Here is an 11,806-nt window from a genome sequence, read left to right on the forward strand (position 1 = left end):
CAGTAATGAAAACATCCTTGTTATCAACGCTGCTCCCAGCACAAATCCAAAACACTGACCTACACCATCTAATATGGAAAAACCAGACTCTATCCCAGTCCACACCCACACACTGTCACTGTGGAGGTGTCAGGATGCTGCTGCTGTCACTGTACCTGTACTCTGTGCCTGGCTGGGTGCTCAGAGTGCTCCATCTCCTCAGAAGTGCCTTTGTCCCACTGGAGCAGGCAGGGACACAGCTTTGGAACACAGCTGGGCCAGGTGTCACGGGTGTGTGTTGGCAAGACTGCCATCACCATGGCCACAAAATATGCTCCTGAGCCAGCCTCTTGCCACAGCACTGCCATGGATACTCGCAGAGGGAAGTAATGCAGATGCTCAGCCTCCAGGATGAGAAGAAACAGCAAAATTGGGCAGCTGGACCTGGCCCAAACCCTGACTGAGCTGCAGGGAACACACGGGAGGTAACAGCACCAACAGCACTGGGATGCTGGATGGCACCTGGAGACGGGGCCCCAGGTTGCCAACTCCACCGTGGGGCTCACGGTCTGCCGAGCTCCAGCAGCAGCAAGATCCCAGCTGGTCCAGCTGCCTGAGGCATTGGTGCTGCTGCTCTGAGGGCAGTGCAGTGCTGAGGGCAGGGGCTCAGGGACGCTTCAGCCCAGGGGACAAGAAGGGACCAGGTAGGGACAGCCAATGGCACAGCTCTGGGGCCACAACAGGTGCTGTGGAGCTGCCAGTGCTGGGCTGGGAGGGTGAGCGAGGCCAGGAGAGATTGCCAACCCAAATGCAAGGGATGGCTGAGTGGCCATCATGGACTGTGGCCAGCTGGCACCCAGTGTGGGCTGCAAATGCATCCTGGGTGCCCTGGGCCAGGTGCTGCATGGTCCCGAGGCCACGTGCAGGGGCCAAAGGCAGGTCTGTCACAGCCCTGGGGACATGGGGACAGGTCTGTGTCTCCAGACAAGCGCATCCGCTCTCAGCACTGGCCGAGTCATTGTCTGGGCTAAATGGAAACACATGTCTGGCCTCGTCCCTGCTCTGCATGGCTCACAGAGGTGCTGACACTGTAAACAGGGGTGGGGGGAGCAGCCTGGCTGCGTTCTTGGGAGGGCCCCATCCACTCTGCAGATCCTTCCACCCAACCACAGCCTGGCTGCTGCATAACAGCCCCTCTCCCTCCCCCAGCATGGCTGCACCCAGCAGCAGAGCTGTGCCAGGGCATGACAGAGGAACACAGGGGGCACAAGGACCCCCCAAACCACAGCGGCCAGGCCCAGCTCTCTGAAGCCCTACTTGCTGGCAGACCTGCCCTAGTGACAGTGGTAAAGGGGACCAAACCAGGGGCACCACAGAGCCAAACATGGGTCCAGGTGTGAGGATATGCTGCCCTGTGACCTAGGGCAGAGCAGGCCTGAGCCAGGCCAGGAGCCACAGCCCCCTTAGTCAGAGGGGTCAGGAGGGCCCCGAGACCAGCAGAGGCCCCTTTGACACTTGTGGCTCCTGAAACCACACAAGTTCCTCCTGGGGGCCACGGGCTGTGGCTGCAATTTCACAACATGCTGGCAAGCATGGGGAGGGCTTCCTGGCCAAAGCCCTGGGCTGCTGTGAACAGTCCTCAGCTGCTGCCGGCTCTGGGAAGCAGAACTGGAGCTCCTGGCCCCGCTCCTGCACCGAGCACAGCAGCCCTTGGACAGCATGGCTGCACTGTCGCCAGCTCCCAGCAGTTCCTGTCCAGGGCTCAGCTCTGCCCAGAGCTGACAGTTCTGGGGCTGGAGCCGTGTGCAGCCAGGACGTGGAGAAGACACACGGCCAGCACACACACACACATCTCTGAGGGTGTGGCCTGGGAATGGCACTGGGATGGACCTGCTTTATATCTGGGGCTGGTGGCCCCATCACCCACACTTGCTCCCCCTGCCCCACAGGCACAGCCACTGTGCTCCATGTGAAACTTTTCTCTGAAACAGAACACCAGACCCCAGCCATCACCTCACCCAGCTTATGAGAAAAGGGAAGTAAAACCAGCTTCTGGAGAAAAACTCTGATGAAACCCCCCAAGTCTGACCCGCTCCCCATGGCTGCACACCCCTCTCCACCCAGGGAACCCCAGGCCACACAAGACAGAGCTGCAGAGCTGGGGCTCAGCTGCAGACCCAGAGCGTGGATGTCACCAGAGCCACCGACCCACCATAGATGGCTCTGTCACAATTCAGGGCTGGGCACTAAGGGCTGCAGTGGGGCCTGCCTGGGCTCCAGCACTGCAGGACCTGGACACTGTCCCGGGGCCGGGAGCACCCTGTGGTGGCGGTCCCTTGCCACCAGGTGCCACTGCCGAAACACTTGCACCACACCTGCTGCAGCTCAGTCAACACTTTACAGGAGAGCCCAGGACAGAGGACAGAGCTGGGAGCGCTGCCTGGCATCCCTCATGGAGCCCGGGCTAGCAGCAGGGCACGTCCCCAGGCTGCCCCCGCGCCTCCACTCGCTCCAGGTGTCTGTTAAATAAACTCTATGCCCTCGTACTTCACACTGCCAATCCTGGTCTCGGGCAGGAGGAAACGCCCGTCCAGTGTGAAGGCCATGATGTAGCTGGAGATCTTCCCGTTGTCCTCTTCTGATTTGAGCGCCACGATGATCTGGTCGTCTGTGTCTGGGATGAACTTGAAGGACGAGAAGCCGTGGGTGGGAACCACCTCGCCCACACGGCCCACTGTGACATCCCCGAAGTCCTGGGTGGAGCTGAGCAGCAGGTTGGTGCCGCGCTGCTCGTCCGCCCTCTCGCTGTAGCGCTCGTGGCTGGCGCGGCGCGGCAGGAAGAACCAGCGCTGCAGCGTGTCGCTCCACGAGGCCGACTCGTGGATCAGGTACCCTGCGGCAGGAAGTGGAGTGTGACCACGCAGGCCACAGGGCCACCAGCCACGCTGGGGCGGGACCTTCCCCCTGCCCCTTCCCCTCCAAAACACCCCACAGCCCTGCACAGGCATGCCCTGTGACCTTTTCTGCCCCGGTTCATCCCAGAGTCAGGCAGGGGCACCCAGCACGCCCCACTCTGCCTGGGGGCCCAGTGCCAGCTGAGCCACCCTTCAGCTGCTCCTGGCACAAGCAGCAGAGGAAAATGACCAGGACAAGGGGAGATCTCTGGCCTCCAGCAGCCTTTAAATCTCACCCAGTGGGAGGGTGGCTGCATGGTTCTGGAGCCATCAACAGTGTGGGATATGGGTGGCAGGAGGTTGTCCTGCTCCATACCTGGGGGCCGGATCCCTGCTGCAGCTCTCAGTGCATTGTAATTTGTCACCCAGTTCTCGTGGCTCACGTCACCCTTGTAGCCAATGACCTTCACCCACTGAGGGTTCTCGTTCACCACTTCCCCTGTCGTGGTGGTCCACTCCTTGCCCAGTCCTCCCACATACAGGTGCTCATCCTTCACTGCCAGCCACTCCGCCTTGAAGCCTGTGGTGGAAAGAATGGCACAAGGGGGACTCAGTCAGCACACGGCCATCAGACTGTCCCACATACCCCAAACCCTACAGTCCTGAGCCTGCTGCGGGGCACAGTGTCCCCCATGCAGCCAGCTGGTTTCTGGGCAGGAATTGCCCTGTCTTGGCCGGGCTCAGAGCTCACAGGAAGCACCCCAGCAAGCTGAAAATAGCCAAGGGCTTCTCAGGGCAGGACGGGAGCTCACCTTTCCCCACAGTACCGTCCCCATCTGGGAGGATCACCCAGGGCACCACCTTGTTGCCCTCGATCTGGTAGACCACACCTGTCCGGTCGTCCACCGCGTACAGCTTCCCGTTGAACACCACCAGCTCTGAGAGCTCCATGCCCCGGCCCTTCTCAGCCAGGTGGGACTGCAGCATGCTCTCATCCTTGTCCCACTCCACCGTCACTCTGTCCCCACTGTCTGACAGTACCAGGTAGCCCTTCTTCAGGTAACTGAACCAGGTGTGCTCCTGGGAGCCCCGGGATTGTGTGTCCAGGTCCGCAATGAGGCCGATGCGGTAGCGCACGCCCTCGGGGTTCCTCTGGGGTGGGGACAGCGGGTAGGTGTCATTGTAGCGGTCCCCTGCCTGCAGCCCGAGCTGCCAGGCACGAGGGCTGGGGGGGCCGTGCCGTGCTGGGGAGGGGCGGTGCAGGCAGAAGAGCAACAGCACGAGCCCCAGGCAGGCTGAGGACAGCACGATGGCCTTCCAGCGCAGTCGGAAGCGAGGGTCAGCACCCTTGGTCATGGACGCGAGCACGGGCAGACCACCCACGCTGATCCGGAGGGGGCTCATAGACTCATGGCAGGGCGGGACTGGCATCAGAGAGGGGGCGAGGAGAACCTGGTGGAAGGAAGGGAGGGAGAAGGTCAGAGAGCTGGATTTGGTGCTGACTGAGCTCGGGGGGCAGCAGAACACAGCCACGAGGGGCCCCGTCCCCTCTCCTGCAGCAGAAGGCGCTCTCACCTCATGCAGGTAAAAGCCATCCTGCCCAGGGGCTGTTTGCTGCTGGAACCACCCTCAGCCCCTCTCACCTGGCTCCCTCTGCGCCCCCTGACCAGGAGCCCCAGCGAGTTGGCAGGACTGGACGGCCCGCCCGGCACCTCTACCTGTGCCATGGTCACTGAAGCTCAGGCAGCTGGCTCAAGGTGAGCCCGTGTCACAGTGTCCTGGGGCACATCCCCACAGAGTCCTGGGAGGAAGCAGGTTGCCCTCGGGTGGCAAGGATGGCCCTTGCTGCCTTCAGAGTGGCTGGGCAGCCTGGCCCAGCTCCCATGGCCCTGAGAACCAACCCCAGATATGAGCCCTGAGCTTGTCCCCAGGCACACAGGGACACCGGGAGACACGTGGCAGCTCCGCCCAAGCAGGATGCCAACACCTGAGCAGGAAGCGCAGGGCCCAAGGGGCACACACCCTGACCTGCCCAGCCCCACAGACACGGGACCCCCTCATCCCTGCCCAGGCTCACAGCGTGTCCACACGTGAGCCCACCTGGGCTGTGCCCACCCGCGGGCCCGGGGTGCCAGCAGTGTCCCCTCGGGGCCACCTCCCTCCCTGCGGCACAGAGGACGTGGCAGCACCCGGGCTCCCGCAGCCGGGCACTCAGGGTGGCAAGCAGCCACCGCTGGACCCGCGCTCGCCCCTTGACATGGAGCCGGGGGCACAGACCCCCATCTCGGGGCACAGACCCCCATCCCGGGGCAGAGCTCCCAGCTGCCATGCCAGGGTTTTCTCCCAAGGGCCCGTCCCGCGGGGTCTCAATGTGCCTTTCAGCAGCCATGGTGGCGAACAGAGGCGGCATTGAGCGTGCAGGGCCGGCCCCGGACAGGGCACAGCGCGGAGCCCGCGGGCCGGGGCACGCACCGGGAGCGCCTCCGGTCCTGTCGGGATCCCGGAGCGTGGGCCTGGGCACAGCCCCGGGACCCCTCTGAGGGCACTGACCCCAACCGCGTTGGTAGCCCGCTCTGAGCACGGCCAAGGGGAACCCTCAAAATACCGGGGTACGGTCACGGGCACCCCCGGGATGGACACGGGGACCCCCAACACCCCCGGGATGGATACGGGGAGCCCGCAGCACCGCCAGGATGGATACGGGGACCCCCCAGCAGCACCGGGCACGGACACGGGCCGCCTCTCTATGGACACGCCGACCCCTCGCTTCCGCCGGGCGCGCCCTTGGGGACCCCCGCGCCCCCTTCCCGGCCGAGCTGAGGAGCAGCCGAGGCACCGCCCGGACCGAGCGGGGCCCCGTTCCCCGCGCCCCCGGGACCTCCGCGCTGGGCACGGCCCCGAGGATCCCAGCGCTGCCGCCCGGGCAGGGTGCTCGAGTTCCGGGGTACCCCCGCCCGGTGGGGACCCCCCCACCCCCACCCCTGCCGGCCCGTCCCCGCGCCCCCCGCCCGTGTCCCCGCTCACCGCGGCGCCGCCTCCCCCGCACGCAGCCGCCGCCTACAGCTCCCGGCGGCCCCGCGCGCCGCCGCCGCGCCCGCCAGCGCCCAGGCCTCCCCGTCTGCCGCAGAAACTACAACTCCCAGGAGACCCCCGCGCGTCACCGCACCCCCCCGCCCACCGCCCCGCCCGCCGCGCCGCGGGGGCTGCCGGGGGCTGTGGTCCGCGCTCAGCAGGGCCCGGCGGAGCCCTGGGCGGCTGCAGCCCTTGCGGACAGTGCGGGGCCCGAGGCGGCTCCGCGGGATGGGCACAGCCCGCCTGCCCGGCGGGCATGACCCCAGTGCTGCCCTGCTCCAACACATTCTGTCCTTGTCCTGGCTGCCCCCTATGTCCCGCCGCTCCTCGGGGTGCGGGACCGGGGTAGAGCGAGCCCCGCGCCTTGGGACCCGTGTGCGTGTTCGGCTGCCAAAGGCTGGAGCCCGGTGGGGCTGTGCTGGCCGGGTGCCCTCGGGGCTGTAAGCGGGGCTAGCTGCACCCTCCGGGACCCCAGCAGCTTGGGGGACACGTGCTGGCTGCGGTCCCGGTGCGGCGGCCCCGAGCACGGACGGGAGAGGCGGCCGGTCCCGGAGAGGCGGCCGGTCCCGGGAGCACACATGGTTAAAGCAGCTGCGGGCGCACATCTGGCGGGGGAGGGCTGCGAGCCTCGTCCCGTGCCTCGCTGCCTCCTGCGCTTCCAAAAAGTGCATTTCCGCCCGGGCCGAGCGGGGAGAGGCGGCTCCGGAGCCGGAGGCAGCGCTCGGCCGTGGGCAGGCTCCGCGCTGGCCCGGGGGATGCTTTAGGGCCCCAGAGGTAGGTGGGGGGCACGTTTGGGAGGCCTGACGGTCACCCCCTGAGCTGCAGCGCGTCCTGCTCCCATATGCAAGCGGTGCCGGTACCGGGAGGTGGTGCCGGGTACCGGGAGGCGGCTCCGCCTCGACAAGCGCTCGAGTGTCCTGGCACACCCCCAGCAATCGGTGCCTGTGTCCCCCCAGCCGAGCGAGGCCCTTGCCCTGCTTGCCAAGGAGCAGTGGGGACCCCACGGCTGAGCCTCACAGCAGCCTGAGGGCACGGCCCGACCCACCGCGGCTCCGGGAGGACACAGATCCCCCCAGCCCTGCCCCAGCCGCGTTCCCAAAAAACCTATTGCTACGAACACACCAAGCCCGCGCTGGGCCACCTTCGGCATCTCTTTGGGGGTCACATTGGCTGTTGGGGTCTCTAGCACAACGTCTTGTTGATGCTACAGAAGCTGGAGGGCTGCAGCTACCCCATGCTCCTCCACAACTGCCCTATGCAGCCCCCCACCCTGCTGCCTGCCGGGTCTGCCCTGCTCCAGGGAAAAAAAGGGCTCTGCAACCATTCCAGTGTGTGCAGCAGCACATGGGGGGCCTGGCCCACCAGCACGACCCCAGAGGCAAAGCGGTTCTGGCTGCTGTGGTGCAGGGAAGTTTGTATCCACCACCCTAAATGGAGACAGTGAGCTGGGAGTGCAGGTCCTGCTGCCTCCACACTGCCCCAAGCCCCTCATCCCTCCCCTAGGGTTTGTTCCTTTTCATCCTAGTCTTCATCTCCATCTGGAATCTATTTTGGGATGTTTTGACTTGCGGTCCCAAGGCTTCTGCAGCCACTGAGTTTAAATCTCTGGCTGCTCCTGGAGAGCAGCCAACCCTGATGGAAAACCCGCATCCCTCGGCAGGGCTGTGTGTGCAGGTGGGCACCTCCTGCCCAGCACACCTGCAGGGAGCAGGGGGGGCACGCTGGGGGCCCAGCGAACCCCGTGTGCTGCTGACAGCACCCTGTGTGCATCACACACTCGCCTCTGCTCCCCACAGCGGGGGGAGCACTGCCCTCTGCCATGGGAACTTCCTGGGAAGGGTTTCTCCTCGTGGAGCAGCTCCCTGGGACACGGCGTGTTCCCCAGGGCCAAGCCTGCTGCAGGTCCCAGAGGAATGCCTGCTGGGATGGTCCCAGAGCTGAGGGAAAGCCACAGGATTCCCAAAGCCCGGCATGCTCCCTGCCGTGGTCTGTGCTGCACATCTGGTGCAGCTGGAGGCCAGGCAGGGCGAGCAGACCAGGGCCAAGGCTCTCCTGGGTGACACCTGCTCACAAGCCCCTGGCTGGCGTCCTCCACTCCTCTATCCATGGATTCACCTCTCCCCTGCCTCCCTTCACACGCGGCAGCACCGAGACAGCGAGGTGACAGACAGACAGACAGAGGATATACACCGGGAAGTGTATGAAGGGGCCAGGCCCTTGGCAGAGGGTTTGAGCAGCAGGAAAAGCCCTTTGGAGCCTTTCCCAATCCCTCCGCCCCTTCCCAGCTCCAGTGACTCACAATCCAGGCATCCGCCCCCGGCCTCAGACGCCCTCCGCACCCGGAGCACGAGCGGTCCCTTGGACCCCGCACGTGGGGACAACGGGAACAGCCACCCATGCTCTGAGAGCAGGCGCTCACCAAACAACGGCACTGTGCCCCAAAATCCGTCATGGGCTGGCTCAGCCAGGACAGGGCTGAGGGGACCCTTTTTGCCTTGGGATCCCTCAGAGCCCGGGGAGTGGAGCCGGGCGGTGCCGCCTGGGAGGGGAGCAGGGCAAAGGCCACAGCCGTATGCCAGCCCAGGGAGGCACCTGGCTGAGATAGCAGCCTGGGTAGCAGCCATCCCCATCCCGCTCGGACCCCGCTGCCGCGGGATGCCCAGCGCTGCTGGGCACTGCTACACCCCTGTTTGGCCAAGGCTGACCTCGGGCCAAAGGGTGAGGTGCTTTGTGCCCGGCCTCACGTCTCCAGCTGATACGGTTTGATAATAGAGGGAGGGGTCACGAAGCGCCCAGGCTGGGCCAAGGTGCCACCACCACTGCAAATATTAGTTTTGGCCCCATACAGGGTGTGGGCTCTCAGAAAGGTTTCTCCCTGTGGCAGCCTGCCCACATCCCTCTTTCTGGAGGAGTGGGTCTTGTCCCCTTGCAAGCCCTTGGGCTGGCAGCCCCCAGGGACGGGAGCCCCTCGCAGGACTGGGGTGCAGATTCCCTCTCTGGACCCAGCTGGGGTCCCACACACAGGCAGGGCTGTACCCTGACATTTGCCCCATGGTGTCTGGAGCTGTCTGTAATTTTTCAGGTGCTGACATCCCAAATTGCTGCTCTTGGGCGTCCATGGGAGGCAGCTGAAGCCAGGCTGAGCAGCAGCAGCAGCAGCAGCACTTGGTCCAAGACTTGGCCCGGTCAGAGGCTGCTGCTCTGCTCCACTCTCAGCTCCTGAGGTAATCCCATCTCCGTATGTGCCAGGCTCAGGGGCTGCAAGGCCCTGGCCCTTGTGTTGGTGAACCCAGAGCCCCCAAACTGCCCCAACTGGGGTGTCCCCAGGTGGTCACTGGGGTGACACTGTTCCACAGCCCAGCCAGAGCCCAGGGGCTGTGCAGTGCACTGGTCCTGTCCCAGGACAGCTTGGGGCATGGCTGGGCTGGGAGTCTCCTCATTCCTGTGCCCCTCAGCTGTCACTGGCACCTCACAGGGCACTGCCGAGTCATGGAGGGGCTGTGGGTGCCTGGTGTCCTGCTGATCTTCCTGCTGCCCTGCTCTGTGGGGAGCCAGAGCAGCTCCATCCCTGACCAGCGGTGGTGGACAGACCCCAATGAGGCCTCACCCCAGCACCAAGATGCCAGGTGAGGGGACCCCGGAGCCAGGGCGCTCTGCAGCGGGGGCCAGGGCAGCCCTGGCAGCACAGAGGGCCCCTGCCCCCCCGTAGCTCCCTGTCGTGCTTTGCTTTCTGCCTTGCCAGGGCCACACAGGAGCAGAAGGCTGATGGTGCCCAGGAGGGGCTGCCCCCACAGCCCCGCTGCGTCCGCTGCTGCCCCCCACCCGAAAAGCGTTTCTACCCCCAGTACCAGCCCATGCCTCAGATCAACATGACCATCCTGAAAGGTGAGGGCTGGCAGGACCCCATGCTGCCTTGTCAGCATTGCCCCAAGCCCAGCACTGAGCTGGGCTCACAGCACAGACTGGGAATGAGAAACTGGGGTGGTGCCAGTGGTCCTGTGCCCTGCACAGACACAGGGCAGGAGCCATGCTGGGGTGTGAGCAGCTCTGGTGGCATCTGGGCAGCAGCATCAGAACCTGGGGAGAGGGCAGGGGCAGGACTGCTGTGTCCCTCTCCCTCCATCCATCCCTGGGGAAGGGGCTTTTTGGGTGCTGGGCTCAGCTCTGGCCCTTGCCTGACAGCCCAACTCCCTCCTGCTCTGCCCAGGAGAGAAGGGGGACCGTGGGGAGCGTGGCCTGCAGGGCAAGTTCGGCAAGACGGGGGTGGCCGGCAGCAGGGGCCACGCAGGGCCCAAGGGACAGAAGGGCAGCATGGGCGCCCCGGGGGAGCGCTGCAAGAGCCACTACGCCGCCTTCTCCGTGGGCCGCAAGAAACCCCTGCACAGCAACGACTACTACCAGACCCTCATCTTCGACACGGAGTTCGTCAACCTCTACGAACACTTCAACATGTTCACGGGCAAGTTTTACTGCTACATCCCCGGCATCTACTACTTCAGCCTCAACGTGCACACCTGGAACCAGAAGGAGACGTACCTGCACATCATGCGCAACGGGGCGGAGGTGGTGATCCTGTACGCCCAGGTGAGCGACCGCAGCATCATGCAGAGCCAGAGCGTCATGCTGGAGCTGAAGGAGCAGGACGAGGTCTGGGTGCGGCTCTACAAGGGCGAGCGTGAGAACGCCGTGTTCAGCGATGAGTACGACACCTACATCACCTTCAGTGGCCACCTCATCAAGTACAGCGGGGACCCCTGAGCACCAGGCCCTCCTGTGCCAGGCCAGGTGGCCAAGGAGCCCCTGTCCCTCTCATGGCAGGAGTGCCACCCCCGTTATGCTGTTAGTCACCCTAGTGCCAGTACCCCTAGCAGCTGCACCAGTGTGTGAATTCCCTCACTGCGGCGCCTCAAGGCCAACCAGACACACCTGGAAGAGTTGGAGCAGTTTTAATCCCCTGCCACATTAGGGACCAGGAAGCAGCTGCTCACCTGGGGTAGGCAGGGAGCTCACCCACTCTCCCCACTCAGAGCTGGGTTTGCCAGCCTGGCTGAGCTGGCACCAGCAGAGCAGTGTGACTGCTGGTGCAGACACTCACACCGTGTTCCTCCTCATGCCAACGGTGCTCAGCACTATCTAGAAAGGCAATAAACCACTAAGGGTCCTTTCCTGCCACGCTGCAGGTGTTGCAGTGGGGTTGGGTACCCCTGTGGGAAGGGAATTGCGTCATTTCCTTCTGCAGATTCCGTCACTGCTCACCACAGCCTCTGCTCAGGAAGGGCTCTCTCCCCACCAGCAGCCCTGGGAGTGGGGCCTTTGGCCTCAGCCACTTCCTCTTCCCTGAGGTTATCTGCTGGCCAGGCTTCATGTTTGTGTAGATGCAACAGTAGCGTGGGCCAGCGTGCTGACCCCCCTTTCAGCTCATGCCACATTAAACACCTCACATTTCCAGCCTTGCTCACACCCTCAGTGTCCTCTTGCTTTGTTTTGGGAGGCTCCAGGGGACTCAGGGCAGGGTTCTGCTCCTGGGGTGCAGGGGCTCCCCTAGAGCTGGCATGGTGCTGCTGAGCTGGGGATGGAGAGGGAAGAGCAGAGTGTCCCTGGAGAGCCGGGAGACCTGAGCCAGGCACTGCATGGACCAGCTGTGCCCCAGAGCTGCACGCAGTGACAGAACTGTCAGCCTGGCAGCAGGACAGGCTGGGAAGGGTGGCAGGGCTGTCAGGAGTGCAGATCATCCAGCACATCCACGGGGAGCAGGTGGGTCTGGGGGTGTCAGGGTCTGGATTGGCAGGTCTGTGGCTGGGCTGAGCAGGGCTGCAGCTGGAAACCAGAACCCCAGGAACAGGAGAGAGGGGAACGGGCTG

The 11,806-nt window shown here is 64.6% G+C and overlaps 2 protein-coding genes across 2 annotated transcripts; one reads left to right on the top strand and one right to left on the bottom strand.

The window, feature by feature from the left end:
* Positions 1–1,842: 1,842 nt before the first annotated feature.
* CANT1 (calcium activated nucleotidase 1) lies at positions 1,843–6,005 on the bottom strand. The gene is made up of 4 exons (XM_014887558.2): positions 5,898–6,005; positions 3,686–4,325; positions 3,250–3,453; positions 1,843–2,872 (listed from the first exon to the last, which is right to left on the bottom strand). Exons 2-4 carry the CDS (start codon positions 4,302–4,304, stop codon positions 2,502–2,504), a joined length of 1,194 nt encoding a protein of 397 aa, XP_014743044.1. The 5' UTR covers positions 4,305–4,325; positions 5,898–6,005; the 3' UTR covers positions 1,843–2,501.
* A 617-nt stretch (positions 6,006–6,622) lies between these two features.
* C1QTNF1 (C1q and TNF related 1) lies at positions 6,623–11,405 on the top strand. The gene is made up of 5 exons (XM_014887554.2): positions 6,623–6,719; positions 9,028–9,169; positions 9,421–9,571; positions 9,688–9,830; positions 10,153–11,405. The coding sequence occupies exons 3-5, from the start codon at positions 9,435–9,437 to the stop codon at positions 10,701–10,703; spliced, it is 831 nt and encodes a 276-aa protein (XP_014743040.1). The 5' UTR covers positions 6,623–6,719; positions 9,028–9,169; positions 9,421–9,434; the 3' UTR covers positions 10,704–11,405.
* The last annotated feature ends 401 nt before the right edge of the window (positions 11,406–11,806 follow it).

This window comes from Sturnus vulgaris, chromosome 20 (genome assembly GCF_052056855.1).
Source record: "Sturnus vulgaris isolate bStuVul1 chromosome 20, bStuVul1.hap1, whole genome shotgun sequence".
NCBI lineage: Eukaryota > Metazoa > Chordata > Aves > Passeriformes > Sturnidae > Sturnus > Sturnus vulgaris.